General features: G+C 37.9%; 2 protein-coding genes across 2 annotated transcripts; both read left to right on the plus strand.

The window, feature by feature from the left end:
* The first annotated feature begins 5,896 nt into the window (after positions 1 to 5,896).
* Positions 5,897 to 19,640, plus strand: LOC110153359 (metal-response element-binding transcription factor 2). Its single transcript, XM_055166554.1, is given in 16 exon segments — positions 5,897 to 6,149; positions 7,351 to 7,516; positions 8,384 to 8,465; positions 10,198 to 10,308; positions 10,879 to 10,967; positions 11,500 to 11,672; positions 12,516 to 12,611; positions 12,703 to 12,771; positions 13,218 to 13,341; positions 14,708 to 14,775; positions 14,872 to 15,039; positions 15,843 to 15,880; positions 15,883 to 15,962; positions 16,824 to 16,876; positions 16,948 to 17,043; positions 17,846 to 19,640. Coding segments are annotated over 16 exon segments (1,797 nt in total). The 5' UTR covers positions 5,897 to 6,144; the 3' UTR covers positions 18,225 to 19,640.
* A 691-nt stretch (positions 19,641 to 20,331) lies between these two features.
* On the plus strand, positions 20,332 to 24,994 carry LOC129412577 (coiled-coil domain-containing protein 18-like; the record flags this gene model as incomplete). The annotated part of the gene is made up of 8 exons (XM_055166555.1): positions 20,332 to 20,469; positions 20,587 to 20,696; positions 21,308 to 21,439; positions 21,978 to 22,072; positions 22,976 to 23,104; positions 23,737 to 23,833; positions 23,941 to 24,062; positions 24,797 to 24,994. Coding segments are annotated over exons 3-8 (758 nt in total), but the record flags the coding sequence as incomplete, so codon positions are not given.
* Positions 24,995 to 25,000: the final 6 nt, after the last annotated feature.

The raw sequence follows: 25,000 nt of genomic DNA on the forward strand, positions 1-25,000 counted from the left end.
AAAAAATCATTGTAGTGGAACTTCTGGTTGTGGAGGAATGCTATTCATTTAACTGGAGAAACTGAGACAAGTTTGGCCACTAAAATATAAAGTAAACTAGGTCGGTTTGCGCAAAATGTAAAGTTGTTAGAAATATATAACATCAGGTAATAACTGACTTTGAAACTATTATTGAAACAGATACTCATTTAAGCAGGTATTGATGTTAAAAATTCTCATTCACATCATAGAAATTAACCTTTCCTGAATAACTTTGGAATGAACTCGAGATGTATCAGATCAAGTATAAGAGCACTATGGACAACAATGGAGCATAGCTGGATGAGTGAGGGATTACACAGATATAAGGCCACAAAAAGAATTTAATGTTGAATATGATTGTGTTTTCTAAATAAACATTATTTGTGAGGGATTGGCTGTAGAATCTTGCCATATTAATGTTATGGCTTTGGCCAAACTGACAACAATCAGATGTTTTGGGTTGGAAAGGTTAATGACCTCAATTTCTGAAGCTATTGTGAAAAAATTATTCAACTTTTGTTTACAGGACAAAAAGAGGTCAAATCTATGATCTTACTTGACCTCCAGTTCAGTTTTACACTAAATACTATTTGAACTCAACCAACTGAAACTACTTGAAGATCCTGTATTATGCAAAATTGAGTCTTGTGAGTTTTTATGGTACCTCCTCAAAAACACACCCAACATTGTGTTTTCGATTCATGCACACATTTGAGTAATCCTTTATTATTAGTCTATACATCTCCAAAGCTCAAAATGCTCTGTTCTCTGCTCTGTGATGTCAAGATAGTAGTTCTCGAGTTAACAGCTACCTTTTAGTAGCTTTAGTTGAGTGGAAATTGTAATTTCCAGGGCTGAAATTAACCAAATGATTATATGTGTAAGGAGTTTTAAAACACAGCTGAGCACTTCTTGTATTACCACATGACATCACAAACTGGAACATAGTGCTTTCAGTTTGACCAAAGAACTCTACTACTAAATATGCAGGATTTCTTTGTAAAAAATATGTGAATGAAATACAAGTATGTAGTAGCATGTTTTTGATGAGAAAACATTATAGTGTAGATCAAAAAATAGTGTAAAATGAGCCCTTTAATAATTACAAAACTATAAAACTAATATAGAATTCAAAATTGCAATATCAGTCCAAAAACTCAAATCAACCAAACAAAAAACTAAAAAACTGAAGCTGTTTCACAGAAAGGGGACCATATGTGTTGATAGAGTCTGTCCAATGAACAATAGTAACGTAAGCCCTCTCTTCATGTTAAATGGAGCAGGGCCAGACCATCCCGGGGGCTTAATAGACAATGGAGTTGACTTTGAAGCATGCAAACAGGCTGTATACTCAACACACTACAGTACATGTTGAAATGTACATGTTTATATGTCTAACTAAACGACAGCTGGCGCCACACTGATGAAAGAGTTGGTTACGACTTTTCAGTAGGCAAAATACAAATAATTGCATTAGTTAATCATGGGCTAGCTATTATGTAATATACACAGGGAGTAGGGTTATCAGAAGTACTGTAATCAGATACTAAAACTAGTATTGGAACTACATACACTTGAGCAAGTACTGACAGTAAAAAATCACATTCACAGGATTGAAATGAAGCTTTCCTGAACAGCTTTACAATGATCTTGAGTTGTATCAGGACAAGTATAAGAGCACATAGACTAGTATACACCCATGAACTACTATGGAACCTACTGAACCACTGAGAGATTACACATATATAAGACCACATGGGAATAGAAAAGAAAGCATTATGAGTCAATGTTGAAAACCCAGTTCTATTAAATTCTATGGTTTAAATAAAGAGTGTTTTAAATCATCATTGTGATATTGGAATCAGTACTTAATATGATAATGTGTTCCTATCAAAATTGAGTTTGAAATTTTAGTATTGTGACTACACTACTATGAATAGGGTTATAACACTTTATGTACTTTTCTGGTGAGTAGTGTCGCATCTCCATGTCTATGGCTTCGAATTTTAAATTTTTTGACATTGAATTGCAAATTGCATTCATTCATTTATATGTGTTTTCAGTGCTTTAAAAAAATCTTGGAAAATTGGCCTGATGGCGTCACCTGCTTGTCTCAGTAGAGTTACAGCCTGTTAACTATACAAGTCATACAGGTTTTTTTCCCTTTCAAAGAACTGCTTGACTTCCTCAAAAAATATTTAAAGGTGCACTTGAAGTATCTGCTACCTGTCTTTGGTTTGCCTACATAGAATGTTCCAGAGTATAGCATTAACTTTTCTATGCAAACAAGCAGGTGACACCAACAGGCCAATTCACAGGTCAGATCTATGGAGAGGCGACCCTACTCACAGTAAGAACGCATGGTATTTTTGTGTAAATAAAAGATTAGTGATAGAATATACACATAAACCAATAAAATCTCCATGGAGACGAGCAGGTAACAAACCCAAAGTTACACAGTGCCCCTTTAAAGCACTAATCATTGACCCATGGCGCATTCTTCAAGTTATTTCAACACACTCGCCTCCTCCTCAGCAGCCTGTAGTCTGAGAGGATGTGCACTGTCAGCTGTCAGTCTGATGGGTCGTAACCGCGTTATTGCACACAGGTTCTGCTTACAGATACACATTGCGGCGAAACGACAATAGTTTGATTCATACGCAAGAGAAATAAGTAGCATTACCTGGAAGTAGAATGACTTTTTCACCCAGGCCCGTGGAAACAGACCCTTCGCCATCACAGAAATAGATCATCTCCTCAGTACGTGGAGCTTGCTGCGGGAGAGCGTGTAAAAAAAAACAGCAGGCAAGGAGTGCGTGCCGTTTTGGAGACGCCGCTAAACACGCGCAAAAGACGCAAATGCCATATCGTCCGCCAACCAGTGTCCGCTTCAGTGTCTACTTTTCTTTACGCATATTCCACTTTCACTGCGCCCCTCACTGCAGCTGCTGCCTGGTCTTTTAAGCAGCCAGTCAACATACCTCAAGCAGGCTCGAAGTAGGATTACAACGCATGCGCAATTCCCCGCTCACGCTGGCACTGTCTATTCAAGTTTGTTTACGCACGAGATCACCCCGCGCACCTTGTGTCAAAGTACGTTCATTATAACATGCAGCTCCCTTATCCGAGCTCTGTTTGAATAATAGGTTTCAGTAGCTGATATCTCCTGTCAAGCTATAAACTATGCAAACAAAAGTACTTCCAGTGGGATTTCAAAATAAGATTGGCTCAACCTTTCTCGCTACCAGGCAACAGGGGACGCTTATGAAATCCAAGCTGGAGTTGTGCCAAAAATAAAGCAAACAAGAGACTGGTGAATAGATAGATTGACACAGGATATTAGGCTTGCGTGTTGATCTAAACCAGTGTTTCCAAATCACATTCATCTGAGGACCTGGGGGTAGCGAGCACTTGCCAGGGGGTATAGCTACTCAAAATGGTTTCAGATTTAAAAGAAAGAATGAACTGAGTAAAATGTTCTTAGTAATACAATTCCATATTTAATACTGCAATATAAAAAAGTATGGGTAGATTTGTTGGGCTGGTGGAGAGTGCGTGAGACATTTCAGACCACAGTTATTTTAATAGATCCATGCCACAGACAGTTTGCCATAGACCGGAGCACTTCCAGACATTGTGAAAAAGGTCTGTTGACAGCAGTCGCTTGATATTTTTAAAAAGTATTATTACTATTTTTTTAAGTAATATTTTTTTTTACTCTTGTTATTGTAAAATATTGTGAGCTACTGTGTCCAACTCATTTCCTTGTGGATCAATAAAGTCTGTCTTAGTCTAAGTGAAGTCTAACCACTGGTCTAAACAAACGATTTTAGATCTGACATCTTCTGCTAAAGGATAAAAAACTCTCTGTAAGGATAGATGTGTCTGTGAATAATGCATTTTTGTGTTAAGATTTTCAGGGATTCTGATTTTATTCTTACCATATTGTTATATTTAGGCTACAACTTGTGTTACTTACTTCATCTAATTCCTTGTGTTGAAGAAACATTTAAAGGTGCATTATGTAACTTTCCTGTTTTGACATTTCTAAAATAATGTCATAATAAGAATAAAGTAGCCTCGTGAAGTAGTCAAAAGATGATCAAACATTTAACAAAGCACCATGGACTCTTAATGGACTTTATTTTGAAAGGGTGCTTTAAATGGAAACATAATCTGAAACAATCTTAAATAAAACACTGCAGTTTCAGACACAACATTTTTTCCTTGAGAAATAAGACCTTGCAGTGCATTTTCTCTATTCTCACTTCTGGTAGTAGCAATAAGAACCCTTTTAATCATAATAAGCACACACAGGCCTATCTTCATATTCCTGCTTGGCATTTCGGGACTACAAACACAATGTAACCTTTCAGATGGTGAATAAATGACCCCAGTTTTTTTTTTGTAGGGGTCGGGACCATACAGTCTATTGTCAGGACTCTTGGATTCTCAGGTGGGCCTCAAAGGTTTCTAAAAATGAAATTCAAATCAAACCAGGAAGCTTGAATTAGAATGTCAACTTCTATAAAGTATTTTAGGACTACTGCGCTACATGTTTATAGACTATAAAAAACTATAATTTGAGGTGTCGCCAAAGTATCTACTAGTAAAATAGACTTAGACAAACTTTATTGATCCACAGGTTAATCCACAATTATTTGGACACAGTAGCTCAGACATCACAATATAAAATAATAACAATGAGAAAAAATATAAATGGTAATAATAAATTCTAAATAGGTGTGACTGAGAGGGAAAAAGGCCTTTAAAGGGCCTATATTACACTATTTTCTGTAATATCTATAATGTTTTTTCCTCATTAAAAGCACCACATGTGGTAATACAGGAGGTGCTCCACTGTATTTTTACACCTGCACTAGAATCTCTACTAAACTAAAGCTAAAATGTAGCTGTTAACTTGAAAACCACAGCTTCATGACATCACAAGGTGAAACAGAACTTTAGTGTCTTGAAGATGCAGACAGCTTATTACATGTGTGAATGAAACAAAACACAACTCTAGGTCTGTTTTTGAAGAGCTCACAGGTCAATTTTGCATATATATATATATATACCAGGAGGTACCACTGAGATTCAGAACCTCTTGTTCGGGAGAAACCTGGCCAAGGTAGCAACCAACACACTAAAATTACTTTCCTAAAGGTAAAAAGGAGCTGTTAACTTAAAAACAACCACCACATGACATCACAAGGTGGAACAGCGCATTCTGTGCTTTGAAGTTGCAGACAGACTAATAAACCAGTATTACACAAACATGTGAATAAAGCAAAACACAACTCCAGTTTTCCACTTCCATTTTTTTTTTTTTTTACCCTTCTTTAGTGCACAAGTGTATAAGAGTCAATTTTGTGTAATATAGGAGCTTTAAACCCTCTTCTTTCTTTAAAGGGCCTATATTATGATATTTTATGATCTGTTATAATGTTGTACATAACCATGTTACTCCTTATCAAAAGCTTAACTGTGTGGTAAAACAGTTAGTGCTCTACTGTTTTTTTACGCCTTCACTAGAATCATTTAGATGGTTTCAACCCTGGCACTGGTCATCTATACTGAACAAACTTAAAAACTACCACTGCATGACATCACAAGGTGGAACAGAGCATTTTGAGCTATGGACACATAGACAGCCTAGTAAACCAGGATTACTCAAACATGAATGAATGAAACAAACCACAAGTCCAGATATATTTTTGAGGCCCTAACAGCATGTAAACTTGTCTTAATCCCACTCGAATCCTTTTTGCGTAAAATAGGACCTTTAAGGGGCGTACATGTATTGCTTCGTGACGCCCTTCCTACAAATTCAAATGTTTGAAAAAAGAAGCTGTCTGCACACCGCACACACACAGCGGCGGCGCACTGGTTTAAGCGCTTCCCACAATGCACTCGCAGAGGACCAGCGGGAAACCAAAATGGCGAATGCCCAGGGCCAATATGAACCGTTTGTTATTTTCTGATCCAAGCATGAACCCCTCACGATTCTCCGGCGCCCTTCTGAGATAGCTGCGTTTGGGGAAAGCGCCGGGTTAGCTGCATTCACGATCCGGAGAATAATTTAGTTCCGCGTGTGTGTGTGAAAAGAAGCGGATCAGCCCGATGAGGTATTGTTGTCATGTTTTGTCTGATGGGGGTGTGGGTCCACCTCGCCAACCGGGGCTTTTTGCTAGCCGTCAAGCTACCACATTAGCATCAACTACTCACGTTTTATTGCAGAAGGATCGCATTCATTGGTGAAAATCTACCGTCGCCTTTGTGCAACCGATGAACTTCAATGACCTTTTATTTCCCGCAAAAACCTCATCGATTTCCATTTTATTTGCGCGAGCCGGTTAATTATCATTTTTGAACGTGGCGTAAATGAGACGTCAAATGTAAAACGCGTTTCTGTGACCACGCACTGTTCATTTGGCTAACAGCGTGGATCTCGTGATAAAATAAATAACATTACCATTGAAATACCGATGTAGTAGTGAGTTATCTTTATCACATCTCAGCTGACCCCAGTTTATCTTTGAATTGTCAGCCTTTTTGCACATATTTTATCTTTCTAGTATTAATTCAGGTTGAGTACTGTAGCCTGTATATATTTTTTTTTTGGTGGTGGGGGGGAGGGGGTCTTGAAGGTCGTGTAAAATCACTCTATTCTGCATCTTATCAGCATAATCACCTGTTGTTTCTGTGTAGCAGAGAGGAAAATGTCCCTCAGCGCCGCTCTGCATGAATACCAATGTAAACAGCTGCTTTGTGTATTGCATGGGTTAGTGCAATGTCATGGGAGGGCATCTGACACACAGGGAAATGGGGAGGATGAGAGGGCATCTGGCGTGACAGGAAGGCCATCTGACGCATGAGAAATTATACCTTAATGTTTAAATTTGCATTTTGCAGTCTGTTTTTCCCCTTACCCTGCATTCTCTTGTCCAATCATCTTGTTGCACTGTGTAGCTCCACTTTAGCAGTTGGTGGTTTCGGGACCCCTAGCAGGTCTGGATGGTTCACTTACTGTGGAAATGTAACTGTAAACAAGTCTGTGGGTATTTATGAGTTTCAAATTCATGTTATAGGTGCCATTTTGTGGGCTTTTTCATTCAAAATGTGGAGTATTTTCATTTAAAACCTTGCTTAAGATGATGGGAGGGCATCTGGCATAGAGGGTTACAAGAGGAATGGGAGGGCATCTTACCCACAATAATAAATGTCAGATTTCTCAGGTAGAACAGTTGGGCTATGTACAAATAGTGATTGCATTAAGTTTCTTATTATATTTTTATACTTGTATTGTTTGCTTCTGTTTTTTTGCAGAGACTCCGGTGTAGTGGACCACCTTGCTCTCCATCAGCACTCACCCGTGTCCCACCGGCAGCAGAGGTCCCTGTCCCCGCACGAGTTCGGAGACCGGTTCTCTGAGGGGCAGGATGTGCTTGCTCGCTGGACTGATGGGCTCTTCTACCTGGGAACGGTCACAAAGGTTGGTTTATTCCTGATTAGGAAGGAAAAAATTTCAACAAATAGAGATTTTTTTTAGATGAATACATTTGTTATTAGTATGCAGTATATGTAGGCTTGTCGACATTATGCCACTGACATGATCACCCTGAAGCACTATGCCCCCTCCCCTCGACAAAACGATTCTATATGTACACTATTGTTAATGCAATGAGATGCAATAAATAAATGAAACACTTAAGGAGTCATAGAAGTTATTTATTCAGTTTACTAATTTTAGATTGGTTGCAGTTGCTTTTGAATGTTTCTGAAATGACTGATTTAAAATGAAAATGTTTTGAAAAAGGATATAAAGTTGATATTTCAACACTTCTGCGGCCCTTTCAAATTTTAAACCTCAGTTCTTTTTAAACATTATACACTTAAACAGATGCTGAAAAATTTGCAGGATCGCATATTGGCTTCCAAATATCGGTTCAGCCAATATTCTGGTTGGACATATAAATTGATTTAATTATTTGTTGATTGAAGTTGTGTTCAAACATTATGACACTGTCTGGACCATACTGTGGTCATTTGAGAGATAAACAGCAGCTCCATAACACATTTGGATCAGGTTTGTCTTGTTTTATTTTTGGTGAAACTAATTAAATGTGGTTTTCAGTCTCTGCACTGGTATCGGTTGATACTGGCAGATATCTGTAGTACTGGAATTGGTATTGGAACTGAAAAAGCTGAATTGGTGCATCCCTAACATTATTACAACATTATTAAACATTATACATTTTTGTCAATATTGCTCCCTCCCATTTACAGCCTAGATTAAGTCAAAACAAAGCCAGTGTTTGTAGACTTTAAGTAACACTTATTCATGCGTTTTCACTTTCAGATCGATCATGTAAAGCAGAGGTGCTTTGTGGTGTTTGAGGATCGGTCCAAGTCCTGGGTGTTCTGGAAAGACATCCAGACAGGTATGGGTATGTATTCAGTGTCTACCCTTATTATCCACTACAAATATTGATGCACTAACAAATGCACATTTGTAAGGTATAGGGTTGTCAAAAGTATTGAAACTCAGATACTAATTGATACTAAAACTAGTATCGAAACTAGATTTGAACAAGTATTGATACTAAAGAAGTCACATTCACAGGACAGAAATGAACCTTTCCTGAATAGCTTTAGAATGATTTTGAGCTGTATACACACCACCACCCCTATGAGACCTACCTGGACAACTTGGGGATTACACAGATCTAAGTCAGTCCTAAAGAGTTTTTTTTATTTTATTTTTTTTTAAATTATCAGTTTCGCAATCTGTCTTGAGTATTCAGTCTATTTCGTAGTAGAAAAATTTAGTTTGAAATTTTAGTGTTGCGCCAACCCTAGTAGGCTTATCTTATTATAAACCGTTGCAGTTACTGGTAATGATGCCGGTAATCAAAGCTCAATGACTCTTGCACCATCCACACCCAGATTTGGCCTTATCTCCTTGCTCTTGTTAATGACAGTTAACAGTTGAGAACCAGTCTGTACATTACACTCATGTATTCTAGAGATACAAGTTTTTACTGTCTGATTATATTTAAAGTTAAAGTACACTTGGGGAAATTTGTCCTCCACATTTGACCCATCTCAGTAGGAGCTGTGCCAATATATAGGACAGATTTATTTGGATTTATTTCTATGTAATTGAAAAAAAAATATTCTTGCCACTATATACAGATTTACCATCAAATCAGTTCTTTGGATCACAATGGGACTGCTGTGTGCCGTCCACACTATAAAGCATTATTCTCTGAAAATCAATCAAACTTAAAAAAAAAATAAAAAATTAGGAAGTGCACTGTTGGCATGTTAGTTGTCTTCAGCTTTACAGTGATGGCAACACTCTGGTCTGTGGTAGGAAAATGAGGAATTACTTTGAACTGCTACAAACCACTTAAAATAATTGTTCTGTTTTTCACACATTTTTAAGACAGACAATTACTGAAAACCAAATTATTGTCAGTACAGTGGCCTTTCAACATAAGAAAAGCAAAGCTTTTTAGATATCCTCAGGCTTTTTAGATATCCTCAGCCCTGTAAACTTATAAAACAGTGAGCAGTGCTGCTTTGTGTGGAAACTAATGCAACACTAATGCTGGCATCATGTTTAAGCCAGTTGGTTGATTTGTTTATCATGCAGCTCTAGTTACTGTTTATGCTTCTAAACTTGGACTTGGCTTGTTGTCCCTAATATTGCAAAAGAAGGTAACCCTAAAACTGAAGGTTTACCCTGATGTGGTTTGTGTGGCTCTGGTAGTGTTGTAACAAAATTTCTAACTAAATGTTCAAACTCTATTTCAATAACGATTCCGATACAACGATGATGATTAAAAAAAAACTCTTTAGACAATAAAATTTGGTTCATGGGCCTATACTAGTCTGTGTGATCTTATACGTGTTCTGATACAGCTCAAGATCATTCTAAAGACATTCAGTATCAATACCTGCTGAAATGAGTATCTAGTTTGTATACGAGTAGTATGAATTAATATCTGATTTTGCATACTGTGGCAATTTTCACACTATTTGAGAGCAGGTCTGGAATTTGTAGTAATTACACAAGACCACCTGAAGATGGCACTTTAACACGCAGATGTATAAGCAGCCAAACATTTCTAACAGCATTTATTTAACATAGTGTTGTCCCATTTCCAGGTGATGAAGATGATGAGGATGAGGAGGACGAGGACATTGTGTGCTCCATTTGTCAGGATGAAACCTCCGAAGAGCCCAATGAAATAGTCATTTGTGACCAGTGTGGACAAGGTAGGTCAGGGTTAGCTTCCTCTAGTATCCACAGCTTAGCCATAACAATAGGGCTGTAGTTGACTAAAGATATTCTTGTTTGACAAAAGACTGCTGATTGATTAGTCAAAAGAGTGTGGCAAAAGCTCTCAAAACTTTTACATATCTCTATGTATCTGATCCACAAGAATACTCACAAGTCTACACCTGCACTGGAGTTTATGTAAAAACAACTATATATACAGAAAAAAAAAATACTAGAAAAAAATGTATTTATGTAAAGGTTAAATTTGCGAATCATGTGTTTCATCTGCTTTTTTTCATATAAATACTACAAAATGCCATATCTTCAACTCATGCAATTTCTCCCTTATAATCTGAAAAAAATAAGTGGTCAACTAATATAAATTTTGGTTGACTATTTGTTAAGTTGATTAATTGGTTGATAGTGTCCTAAAGGACTATAGCCCTAATTAACAGTGTAAAACTAAATATTATACCTTTTTATAATGAGGAAAAAGTCCTCAAAATGGTGTATGTAACAGGATGCTGAAACCGAAGAATTGATTTGTGTTTTGTCCTGTTGTCAAGGTTACCATCAGCTGTGCCACACTCCCATCATTGATGCTGCTGTCATCGACTCTGACGCCAAATGGCTCTGCTCTGAGTGCTTATCCAAGGTACACAGTTGTATTTGTTTCGGTATGACACCTGTTGGAGCTTGGTTAACTTTTAAATGATTTCAAAGAGAATGTATTATGCAAAATCGACATTTGGAGCTTTCTACCATCAAAAAATGCCTGAAGAGGTTTTATATGTGATCCATGCATGTTTAAGTAATATACCAATCACTCCTGGGCCCTATTCAAACCATCCTCATGGTTAGCTGTAAGATTCTATCCAAGGCCCACTACACTATGTGACACATGCTCTTTATACAAAAAGAAGATGCAAAACAATACACTATAACATCACATACCTGCAATGTGTAATAGTTCCATTAGTGAGTTGCATGCTGTTTGTGCTCTGAAGGCGAAGTGAATTGGCACAGAAAGCAGAGGCAGGGGGAGTGTTTTCAAAACATTAGATAACATAATGATCTAAATATTATGTGTTTGTAATTAATACCTCATAGAAATGTAATAGCCCCTCTTCAAAGTATGATTCTTTAATTGAACACAAGTTTGAAGAATCTGGTGGTTCTTTTCACAGAGGGCGGGCTCCCATCGCAGAATAGCCACGCGCTATCATGACCCTGATCCTGTGGAGATGGATAACTCCGGCCTGCGTCTATCTTTTCCATATGATCCCAATGAGCTGGTGTGGAACCCGGGCCATAAGACCAACATGCAGCAGTGCTACTGTTACTGCGGCGGGCAGGGAGAGTGAGTACTGCACAAAACACTTCAGTCTACTTCAACCAATTTGTCCAAGCACATGGAAACTTTTGGTAAATAATAATCTGTCAGTCAACAGAATACCACTGTGAACTGTCTGTGCTCTGCTCAACAACATGCCATCAACATTCCGTGGGGGTTGATGCTAACTGTACTCACTGCTCTCTCTGAGACTTTGTTAGCCTTTAATCTGAGCTTTAATTTAAAGGTGCATTGTGTAACTTTTCTGGTGGAGTGTTTGTCAGATGCTTTTCTCCATGGAGATTGCTTCATCTGGAATGTTTCATAGTATGGCATTAAACTCCTCTATGTTGCATTTATACAGTTACAGGTTCCTTAACCTTCCAGTTACTGTTCCTTTCTCCACAGATCTGACTTGTAATTTGGCTTGGAGGCATTGTGGGCTTGTCTCCATGGAAATGGATAAGATTAATGCCATACTGTGGGACATTCTATACAAACCCACCACCAGAAAAGTTACACAGTGCACCTTTTACATTAAAGCTCATATTAAAGGCTAACAGAGCCCTAGAGAAAGCAATGCCAACAGTCAGCACCAACCCCCAGGGAATGTGGATGGATGGAGCATTAGCCAATAGTTTTTCAGTTAGTCACACTCCTCTTTTTTTCCTCCTAAACAGGACCATGAATGCTCGTTTTGATCACAAGCTAATGAAAATGTGCTGTCTAAATCCATTTTATGTATTTTCTTGTTTAGTTTTCTTTCTTTCCAGCCTTGTTCCCACTCCTCTTTATTATTGTACTGCTCAAATTGTTAGTATTGATAAATGTGTTTGTTAACATGTTCATAAGTCTGTTCTGTTCCTGTAGCTGGTACCTGAAGATGATGCAGTGCAGCAGGTGTCTGCAGTGGTTCCACGAGGACTGTCTCCACAGTTTACAAATGCCCATGCTCTACGGAGACCGGTGAGAGCTTTACATCATCGAATAACAAAACAGTCAGTTACAATTATTACTGCAGTATACGTGGTATTAATGCTACTTTCCTACATTGCAGGTTTTATCTGTTTGTGTGCTCTGTTTGTAACCGTGGACCTGAATACCTCACCCGACTGCCTCTGACATGGTAATCAAACGCTCTTAGTGTTGTCATGATGCAAAATTTCAAACTCTCCGATACCACGATGATGATAAAAAAAACTTTCTTTAGACAATAGAATGTGATTTTCAACATTTAAATAATAGTACTAGGTTCCATAGTGGTCCATGGGCATATACTAGACTATGTGCTCTGATACAGCTCAAGATCATTCTAAAACTATTCAGAAAAGGTTCATTTCTGTCCTGTGAATGTGGCTCAGTGACTCAGAACCCTATCAGATCTGAAAGAAGTTATTTGGATGAGTCGCCAAACTTAATCATGCTAAAAACATTTGTCCAGTCATTGCGATTGACGATTGAAGAGTTCACAGACTTGCTAGATGTGTAATAATGAAATGTGCTGTAAAGGTGTTGTCTTTTTGTAGCGTTATGATTGAGTTTCTTTTCTGGTTTTTATCCGTTGTGTTTCAGGGAGGATGTGACTCACCTCAGCCTGTACAACCTTAGTGTCATACACAAAAAGAAGTATTTTGACTCAGAGTTGGACTTGATGGTGTACATTAACGACAACTGGGATCTGCTGCAGTTAGGAGAGGTAAGCCCACGTGTGTGCAGCTCTTGAGAAAGTAATTACAAGGTGTGTGTGCTTTTTTTTTTCTTTTTTTTTTTTTATGGATTACTGCAAATGTGATAATATGCATGTGAGTTTGTAGGTTCTATCTATAGAAGCAGTGATGGTATTGCTAGTTTATGTGTGAGCACAATGGGGAAGTGAGACTAATAATCATTACTGGCCATGCTGTGAATGTGATGTTGGTAATTTACTCTGTTGTGTATGAAAACTTACTCTAATCGTGTTTTTTAGTGGAGTTTGGCCTGCTGCTGTGGCCAGTAATCGATATTTGCGTATACCAATATTTTGCTTTTAAGATAGATTTGTGGTCCTTGCTAGATTTTAAGTTGAAGTCATAGTACATGGACATAGCTCATGTGCTAGCCTTCGCTTTCCAAATAGAAAGTGAACATGGGGTCACTTCTGGATCCTTCTGACCCCTGGTTCCAGTTGACTTGCGCTGGAATATTTTCATACTTCTCTGTAACCGGGTGCCATCACACTCCCTTAGTCAAGTTCTTTAGACAGTCTGTGGTTGAAGCAAAGATCACAACTGATATAAAATTGTTAGTTGCATGATTGTGTGAACATACAGTCATCTATGTTGTTCGATTTACATTTTGGTTCATTACTCATTCAAAGTGGGCACACAAAGAATGGAACAGCGAAAAATTTATGAAGAATTGTCTGATACTGATACTGGAAAAATTGAAATACATTTTTAAATCCTTGATCATTCTCAGCATTTTCTCAACGTAAGTGCCATTTAATTTGCCATTGTAAGCGCAGTTTGGGTCAGATACTTTTCTTCAACTTCGACTGGAAGGACATGTTTTTAGTCGACTACAAATCCAAAGGTAAAAAGACTTAAAAATTCATAACGCATGTCTTTCAAAGCAGTGTAGCCATACGTTTTCTGTAGGGCTCTAGTTGACTAAAGACCTGTCCTGCCGATTGATTGACTGATTAAAAAAGGGCAACAAGATTAAAGATCTCAATCTCAATATGTGACTCAAACTGCACTCACACCTGCAGGGGGAGATCATGCATAAACAACTTTATTCAGAAAAAGTACTAAAAAGCAATGTATTTATATAAAGACAAATTAAACTTGTGAATCAGGAGTGTAATCTGCGTTTTTACATATAAATGCCAAAAAAAAACCCCAAATCTTCAGCTAACTCACTCACTGACTTCTCCTCTTTCTGCTGTTGGCCTAGTTACATCCTTAGAATATAAATAAAATTAGACACCACTGACCAAATTATTCAACTGAATAACAAAAGGCCTACAGCGCTTTTTTTATAGACGGCCTTTTATAATCACATGCGTTTGTGTCTGTCTGCAGCTGGCTGATACTCCCAGATCTGAGCGATTTGAATATGTTTTGGAGGCACTCACCAACAATCCAAGCATGTAAGTTTAGCCCCCGAGTATCGAGTTTCATATCTCCGAGAGCCATCTTGTTCTTCTGTTCTCATTAACCTCTTGATCATGTGCCATCTGGGGCAGGTTCATGTCCGGTAAAGAGGTGAAGAAGAAGAAGCACTGGTATGGTTTGAGGATCCGCTTTCCCCCAGCTCCTCCCAATGCTGACGAGCCCACAGGCCGCATGGAGAGGGCCTCACACGAGATCACCATCAAGGGCTGCAAGTCCGCCAAGACCCTCAACAACTCCAGGTCAGTTGGGGGTCACAGTGGGAATATTCACATGGCCTGATAGCTACAATAATCATTTAACCCTATAATTACATTAGATTTTTGTTGTGTTCATATGCACAAAAACACTTGGTGACATGTGTGACTTGTATTTGGAAGACAAAATAGAATGAACTTTGCCACATTAATTTGCATAAACCTTTCAAAAAGTGCACAGCCGTGAACCATCACAAAGAAATCAGCCTACTCACTTCAGCAGTAACTGTTTACAAGACACTGTTTATGGTATTTTCGAAACATGAACAGCAAAGCTCTAAAGTATTTTTAAAAAGGGATTCAAATTGTGGATAAATTTAAGTATCTTGGTGTGACTTTGGACTCAACTTTGTCTTTTAAAAAACAGGTAAAACACTTTGTAAAAGTTCGTTCTCTTGTCCTGACCTGCCAGAGGCTACAGATGGGAAGTAGCCATTAGGCAAATTCTGGCATTTTTATGTTGTATTGTATACACTGGCCCTTTTTAAATAAATAAATCAAAATTATATGATATGCATGTAAACATTGGACCCTGTTAAACAGTATAGAAGGGGAAAAAAAATCTTCATTAACAGTTTACACCCTTTTTTGACCATCACATGCAACTTAATTACTGCAGAGTTAATTACTGTTGAGTTTCTGAATACCTTCATGAGAATGGCTTGAAGAGGTTGAGAGCGATAATGATTGACATTATTTCACAGTCTATGGTCCCGTGTCTATAGACCCATGATGTAAATACATTTTCTCCTTACCCCCTGCTAAATTTAACTTGTTTTTTGTTGCAGAGATGTTCACTCTTTAACCAACGGCACAGAGAAGAAGAAAAGAAAAAGAAGAAAAAGAGGAAGCAGGAGAGTCGCTGTGTGGAGCCCCGGCCTCAGCGCTCCAGCACGCACATGTCCCAGGTGAGTTTGTCTTAAAGTGTTACTACAACAACATCCACTTCTGGTTCTGGTTCATTAGTCGGCAAACTCTGTCCCTTCATTTCCGTGATCACCATTCAGAGTGCAGTATGTAACTATTTGTTTGAGGTCCATCACCTGCTTGTTTTTATGGATGTGTCAATGCTCTGCCTGGAATGTTCCACAGTATGACATTAAACAGATTTACCTTACAGGTATTTAATTACAGCATGGTGGTTTTAAAGCTCAATAATAGAAAAACAGGCATTCTGTGAGTGTTGTTGCCTCTCAACAGATCTGACCTGTAACTTGTTCTGGTTTGGTCTTCATGAAGATATAAAGGTTTAATGCCATACTGTGTAACATTCCAGACCCACAGTTACACAAAGAAATGACATCTCCATGAAGAAATGCATCTCATGGACCCGCCACTAGAAAAGTTACAGAATGCACCTTTTAGGGTTTGCCAGCTGACTTTTAAAGGTGTCCAAAGTCATAAGTTGGTACTTGAGTCCATTCTGGGACTGTTTATGCATTTTGGGTTTAAGGTCCATTTAAGGGCGAATACTTGGATGATTAGATTCATTTTGGTGGTCGGCTGGAGAGAGGTGGGTGGGTGGTACTGCTCCAAGTTGGTAATTTTATACATCAGGACACGTCGTTGATGTTTTTCGACATTCCTCAAGTGTTTTTCGATCCAAGAGTGCTTTTTGGGTCATAGTCAGAAGTTACAAAACGTGCTGTCCTTCTCTGAACTCTTTCAAGTTTACTCTTGTTCCAGTTGTGTTAGTGTTAGACTTAACTCTATTATGGAGACTTGCAATTTTACAACTCTGAGCTAATACTTTTAATCTTAATCCACAGGAAATGAGAAAGCCTTTAGAGTCTCATTCAAGGGATCGATTCCCTGCTATCAAGTAAGTGACAGATTTTTATTCACATTTCCATCAAAACTAAGTAAAATAATGCGGTTTTCTGTGTTAACCAGGAGTGACCGACCTCTGTGTCGAACGTCAGATGTGGAATCTATAGGAGCCTTGAGCACCTCAGAAACTACCTCAACTAGCATTTCAAGACCATCTAGGTAGGTATTATATAGGAATAACTGCTTATACACTGTCTGTCTGTTGTAACCTCAAGTAGTAATTACACTGCAACCACTTCCTCCAACCTTTGGACACAAATGCACCATGTATTTTACAGAAGGAGTATTGCTTCAGTACAAGATTTGAGCCTTTCAATGATGTTGGTCATCTAAAATAAACATTATACTATGTACACATTAGGACTTATTGGACCACAAAGAAAAAAGACTAATGATTGATAGATATAGATACTTTATTGATCCTTAAGGATCATTCATTGTTGCTTCGGTAGCAGCAACAATGAAACAAACATGGCAACATAGCAGTCCATCCTCTTGCATTTTTCAGCTATATGCGTAGTACAGACTGGCGTGTGGAACAAACACAAAGTCTGTCCGTGGAGCAGGACAGGGACAAGAGCCAGTCTCCAGAGGTGCTCTTGGGCTTTTGTCTTCTATATAGTTATAATCTTTGACACCTGTCGAGCATTTTAAATTGCAATATGTGAGCTGATGTTGCTGTAAACATCATCACAACAGAGCTACATATGTCAGAACCTCCTATGGATAGCTGCACATTACTCTGGCGAGTACCATATTTTTTTCAACAGGTTCATTGGAGAAATTAAGTCTTGAATTGAGGAGTATAAAGATTACTCAAACTTAACATGAATCACTCAAAATACAACTTTGAGAGGACAACTATAACATGTTTAAAAGCTCTAAAAAGTCAACTTTGTGTAATAAGTCCACTTTAAGTGTGAAGTGTGCTTAAGAACTCCTTTCCCTTCTTCATTCACAGCCTTTGTAGTTCCAACAAGACTCGCCCAGCGCCCGTCAGCATTACGCCTCTTAGCTCTCCACCGTTAAAAAGGAAGCGTGGGCGTCCCAGGAGATCAGCCCCGCCCCCTATCCCCAATATCCCGCCCCCCAGTGAACCAGACCCTCTCCCCAGCGCCACAGAGCTGCTCAGTCCCCTGCATGGTCTCCACTCCACGGACATAATCCACGGCATGGACCCCAACAGTCAGATGTCCCACCTCCGCAGCTCCATCAGCAGCTACTTTGGCCCAGCTGGACGCTTGGCCTGCGGGGAGAGGTACAAAGTGTTGGCCCGGAGAGTCACACTGGATGGGAGGGTGCAGTATCTGGTGGAGTGGGAAGGAGTCACTGCTTCATAAGAATTTTCCACCACCAAGCCACCCATCAAGTCTGTGTTATGAAAGGACCCATATTACGCTGTTTTTTGATCTATGTGCTAATGTTGTTTCCTCATCAAAAACAGACCTGAAGTTTTGTTTCATTCTCATACAAACCCTGCATATTTAGGCAGATGAGTTCTTCTCTCAAACAAAATTCAGGAATATATCCCAGTGTTTTTAAACTACATACACCTTCACTAGAATAAATTGGATCATTTCAGTCCTGGTATTACCTATTACTACTGAACAAAATGTAAAAGATAGTGGTTAACATCACAACATCACAAGGTGAAACAGAGCATTTTGAGATTTGGAAATGTAGACCGATTTATAAAAGACAAACATGTAAGAATGAAACAAAACATCTCCAGGTATGTTTTTGATGAGATAACATTTTAACAAGACTTAAAGCTTAAAAGAGTACAATTTGCGTAATTAGGACCTTTAAGAAATCTATTTGAAATTGAATGCACCGCGCTATTGCCTTGGACTTTTAGAAGAAATCATTGCTTTGTCCACCACTTGCCTTTTTCGGACAGCTTAACTGAATCTATGGACGTGCTAACATTCCAGCATCTGTCCTCCTGTTTGTGATGCTAGGTGTTGTCTTTGCCATTAATTTCTGTTGTGAAGCAAAAAAAAAGATGTGCTGCTGCAAATGTTTATTATTTTATATAGAGTTATGCTACATCTATTATTATTATAGCCTATTCTTTTATTTAGTGAGTGCTTGCACTTAATATTTAGCTTTGAAACAAGGCAGCATTTTGTATCCCAGTTAAAAGTTCTCGCTTCAAAAGCCAACACAAGTCAAATTCTAAGCAGTGACTTTGTTATGTATTTTTTATGCTATAATCATAGGGATTGAACAATGTAAATTCTCACATAATTTGATTCATGTTTTGGTTTTATTTACAAATTTAGCTAAAAAACGTACAACTAGAGCTCAGTGTCATCCTTCCCAGTATTTGTTTTAAATAATGCTCTATAAACCAATTTCAGACATTCATTTATAGTTATAATGATGTCAAACTATTTAAGTCAGCGGATTGTCAAAGTGTTAACACTTGATAAAAAGTATTCTGTCATTTCATTTTTTTTCAGCCATTTTTGTTTATTTACTTTCAAATATTATTTTAATCTCTGTTGAGATTATCGAGCAAAGTGTAAAAGTGTTGATAATGTCTCTTCATTTTGATGTTGTCCATATGTTCAGCCAGTGTCATGTTTTCTGTGTACTGTGACTGACTCAACAGGCTAACCAAGCCAAAGAATCATCCATGCAAACTTTTGTTACATTACATACTTTTATTTACAATCGTACATCGCTGTAGAGATGACATGTTATTTTTGAACCGGTTTTCTACAGAATAAATATTTTCAATTGACTAAGAAGTGTGTAATTTATTTAGAAAAAGGCTTTAACCGTCTGCTGATTTGCAACAGCTAAATGCCTATTACCTACTTACTCCAAATCCATATTTTATGAGCTTTTTTTTACTCAGGAGCCTTTTCTCCCATCCATGCTGATAAAGGTGGACGATGCAGACTGCAATGGTTACACACAGACGGTCTGCCAGAAGTGCAAAGTACTTCTGTTTACAAATGATAAAAATTGTTTCTTGGAGAACCACACGAAAAAGTGATGTTGTTCTGCCACTGTAAAGCTTTTACACTGTGCTTTATGTTTTCATTGTTATGAAAAGTGGTCTACACATAAAGTTAGTGTTCATATCATTTTCTTCAGTGTTAATTTCCCACACCGGACCAATGCGGCAAATCTGAAACATCCCAGAACACATTGGATGTGAAGGTCTCTCTCAAAAAAAAGTCAGGATTGTATATTAGTACCCCATGTGATAATTTTCCCCAAATATCAGATTTTTTCCTGTTACTAACATTTTATTTGAGCCTAAGAGGGATAAACAGTGGTAAACGACGAGTGAACATCCGCGCCTTCAATCCCGGTGATTTCTATGACAACCATTTTAACCAATCCCGTTGCACGTTTTACAATTTAAACCGATCAGGAGACGCGTTGTTAAATTGTGGGCGGGGTGTAAATTACAAACTGTTTTGGCTACTTTTAGCAGCCTGGAAGAGAATTTCAAGTGACGTTTTGCAGACTAAAGGCTATTTTAGCCCTTATATAGTTTAGAAACCAGTACGATAGTGTGATATGTGCTAAGTTATGCGTCTACCAGTTAATTTCCGTGTTTTATCTGTACGTAGTCAACACTAATAACGTTAATAACCAGTCACCTGTTGACTGATCGACTATTGTTTACATGCAGCTTTAGCTAATGTAGCCTACTGACATGTGCTTTTCCTCCAAATTTAGAAGAAATTCTGCAACACGAGATTATACCATGTCTTCGAGAGTTAATTTTACAACTTAGAAACGGGGATATGCAGTTAACGTGTCTACATATCATGGAAAAGAAACATAAGGTGAGTTGCTTGCAGTTGATGTGAGAACAATTATTTGCAATAACTTAACTTTGTGTAAATTATTGTGTGTATGCATATGCTTTTAGAGCCTAGAAATGCCACCAATTGCTGACTTTTTAAATAAATGTTGGTTAGCAGCTGAACTGTGTGACAAATGTAAAACTGCGGTGACCACTATCAATTTGCCAACTCTGATATCATCTGTGTTTATGTTGATCTGTTCCATTATTTAAGTTATAAATGTGAGTTGGACAAATCTAAGAGATAAATACATACATGAAATTAAAACCCATAATACTTGAAGTATACTTAAAAAAAAAAAATAACATGCACTATGTAAGGTAACTTCCCTGGTGGGGGTTGAATGTTCCACAGTACAGCATTATCATCAGTTATAGGTGTTTTTTTTTTTGTTTTTTTTTAGATTGATATTATGAAACATTATTGCATTGGCAATCCAAAAAGAGAAGGTGTCAGGCCCACCACCAGAAAAGTTGTATTAGAATTGTAGTTTTTATTCATGTGGAAGTGCTTTATGATACATGAGCAAGTTTCAAACAGCCTGCTGGGAAAGAAATAACCTAACATTCCTTTCTTGTTGCCTATTCCAGAGTGACTGACTGAAGATGGCCTGTGTTTCATCCAAGAAAAGAGGGAGCACTGTGCGTCAGGAGAACGCCTGTCTGTCTGTGCACGATGGTCCTTTTATGTCGGACTTTGACACTACCTCCTCCCAAAGCCAGGTGACACTACTATCTGTGTTTGGACGTGAGGGGCGGCAGACCATTTCTGAGCTTATGACGGGCCACTGAGAAAGCCCTGTCCCCCCTGGTTTTAAGTCGAGCTGGAGCTGGCCCTCGGATGTCAGAGCACGTGTGTGCGTTCAGGTCTAAATTTGAATAAGGTCTGAGTTATACCGTGGGGCCTGTCCATTCAAAGCTTTAAAAACAAAAAATAGCTTCTTAAAATTATTTCAAAAATTAACAGGAAGCCAGTGCAAAGATGCAAGACATGGACGTTATTACCCTTTCTGGAATATTCCACCCTCCACCAGAAGAATTACATGGTGCACATTTAGATTACGACTAATACTAGTACTGTGTTACTATCAGGTTACTCCAGAATATATCTGTTTACAAAATATTGCCAATATTTCCCACCCCTAGTTATGATGCTTCTTGTTTACCTTTATGTGAATTCATGGTTTTAAGATGATGACTGTAATTCTCCAATAAGGATCAAACGCAAAATCTGATCCTATATATATGTGTGTGACTGTAGAGCCGTGTCACTGGTCCCCGTAACAGTGTGACAGTCATGAGTGAGCACATCCGTCACCTCGAGGCAGAACTGGTGGCTCAAGCCCAGCATCTCAGGTAACCTTTGACCTTCTACACAAATATACTACTAAGAAATTATATAAGTGCCGTGTACATGTTGTGCAAACTGTCAAGTGGATTAATTTAGCATAATGTCTTTCTTGTATTTACATGGCCATAACATAGACAATGCAGGACACAATTGTTAGATGGTTTTGCATTACGGCAGCTGGAAGTGATGTTGTTTTCTCATAACACTTAGCTTTTGAGGTTAATCATGACAAGTTGTGAAAAAAAGATTTTGTAGTAATTAGTTTTTTCATCACAAGAAACAAATGTCTCTCAAGTAGGGCTGCAAATAACTATTATTTTGCTAATTAAACTAGCAATTACTCTTTTATTATTTTTTACTCAGTTTGACCCAGATGAAGCTAAAGTGATCCAGACTTGTATATTTGAAGACAAAATAGTAATTTAATAAAAAAAAGATATTACATCTAAAAGTTTCCTGTGTCATTTTAAAGTAATTCCTACTTTGCCTGAGTAATAAAAGTTGGTACATGGCAGGTTTTAGAGTCTGTGTATATAGTCCTAAAATTATTATTGGATCTCTAAATTAGTTGTTAATTATCCCAAAAATCAGTTAGTTGCGATTAATCAATTCACTTGTTTCAGCCCTACATTTAAAATAAAACACATTTAAGTATGCAAAACACATACATTTACATTAGTTTGCTATTCTTTTGTCTTGAAAAACTAAAATCTATTATGCAACCAAAACGGGTATCATCTTTTGACTGTACATAGCACATGGACAGTCTATCTCGCATGTTTGTAGACTTAAAAAAAAAATCAATACCCAGATTATGATTCTGATTAGTAACACGTTAATCTAAACTGTATTTGAACTATGCATGTTTTCACTATACACTCTGTGAGCTGATTGCTTGTGCGTTACAGGGAGGTGGAAATGAGGGCAGACTGTAGCCAGGAGGAAGCAGCTCACAATGAGATGGTGGTTCTTTCTTTAACTGAAGAGGTCAACACTCTGAGAGAGGAGATGGAGAACAAAACTGCACTTTGCAAAAGGTCATTTACTGTTTTCACTATTGAGTGCTATAATTAAAGTGAAACTAAACACTGAATCAACTTTTTTTTCCTTTATTTCGTAGTTAAGGTGTTTAGTCCCAGTTTAAAGGTGCACTGTGAAATTTTTTTGTTGGCGGTCCATAATCTGCCTGTAATGTTGCACAACATGATATTAAACAGCTCTACATTATTTATTCATTGGAGGTGGTGTTATAGCTCAAAAATAGGCATTCTGACCTGTAACTTGACCTATAACTGTCTGGTTTGGTCTCCATGAATAAAGAAAGGTTTAGATGGATAGCTAAATACTTTATTGATCCCAAAGTAAATTTATTTAAATTTCAGTTTCATACCAAACATTCCAGACAAAGCAAACATCTCCATGGAAAAAAGTATTTCACAGCCCCTTCACCGGAAAAGATACACAATGCACCTTTAAATAAACTAAATGGTGGTTTATTTTTGTGCTGAAAATAATGCGAAAAAAAAAGAAGAAAAGTTTTCATGAACCAGCACAGTGCTATATAATGATGGCTGATTATTCAGTTATTTATTTTAGTCAAAAGACATTCTATAAACCTTTTACTGTTCGTCAGTTAAAGATGTTTAGTAATCTTGCCTTGTCTTTACAGAGCGGAGCAGCAGAGGAATCAAGCTCTTGAAAATGCAGAGAAGCTCAAAGAAGCGTTCAGTCAATACAAAGCCACAACCTCCATTAAATTCAAAAAGGTGTGTTCAAATCTTTTTAACTGTTCTCTAGTGTTCTGTTGCATTAAGTTTACAGTCAATTATTATAGAGAGAGAATAACAAAGGCTTTTCACATTTTCCTTTCCAGACAATGGACAGTGAAAACAAACTTAAAGAAAACCTGAGCATCTGTAACATGGAGAAAGAGCAGCTGAACATGAAGTGCTCTGTTTTAGAGAAAGAGGCTCAACAGCAGCATCAGACCATCAGGTGAGGGTCTACACTACTAACTACTAGTCAACTTTGGACCCACCTTCTCATTCAATGTTTTTTTTCCCTTTATGTTTACTACTTTCCATGTTTTATATACAAAATAATGAAATATATGATGCAACATATATGACGTTATTTAGCAAAGAAAGAAAAGTGAAATAACTCAACTAAATACTTCATTCAAATGCTCAAAGTATCCCCTCTTTAGTTTGTTGACAGAGCTGCAAAGTCTTGGCCTTCTTCTCTCAATGAGCTTCTTGATGAATTCTCCTGAAATGGTTTTCTTTTCACAGGTTTGATACGTCAGGGTCAAGAAATGCCAAGAGTGCAAAGTGGTGTTCAAATCAAAGAGTGACTTTTTACTGCGTAACTTTTCTAGTGGAGGGTGCACTACCTGCTTGTCTTCATTGTTCCACTGTTTACAACTAAACCTAGGCTACATTACATATAAAATCTATTGAGAGGCAACCCTGTTCACATGTTTTATTTTTGAGCAATCAAAGACCCGTAATGAATAAAAGGTAGATATGCATGTTGAATGTCATACCATGAAACATTCCAAGCAAACCAATAATCTCCATGGAGACAAGCAGGCGACAAACCCTCTACCAGAACACTTGTTCAATGCACCTTTAAATTTACAAGTATTAAGTTATTTTGAGTTGATGAGAATGAAATGGTGTGCCTTAACCTTTGACATGCTAGTATAAACTTAACCCTTTGTGCATCAGTATTCTGCAGGAGGAGATGCGTGAGCTGAAGCGCTGTGCCACTGAGCGCTCCCTGTTACAGGCTCAGCTGGAGGAGGCCGGGAGGAGGGTCACTGTGATGGAGAAACAGCTGATGGAGCGGGTGGCGGACTGCAGGGAGGTATCCACTCTGCACAGGGAGATACAGGATCTAAGGAATCACAGCCAGAGCCAAGAGCAGCTGGT

The sequence above is a fragment of the Boleophthalmus pectinirostris genome, unplaced genomic scaffold (genome assembly GCF_026225935.1).
Source record: "Boleophthalmus pectinirostris isolate CB_2022bp ecotype Guang Dong unplaced genomic scaffold, ASM2622593v1 HiC_scaffold_887, whole genome shotgun sequence".
Lineage (NCBI taxonomy): Eukaryota > Metazoa > Chordata > Actinopteri > Gobiiformes > Gobiidae > Boleophthalmus > Boleophthalmus pectinirostris.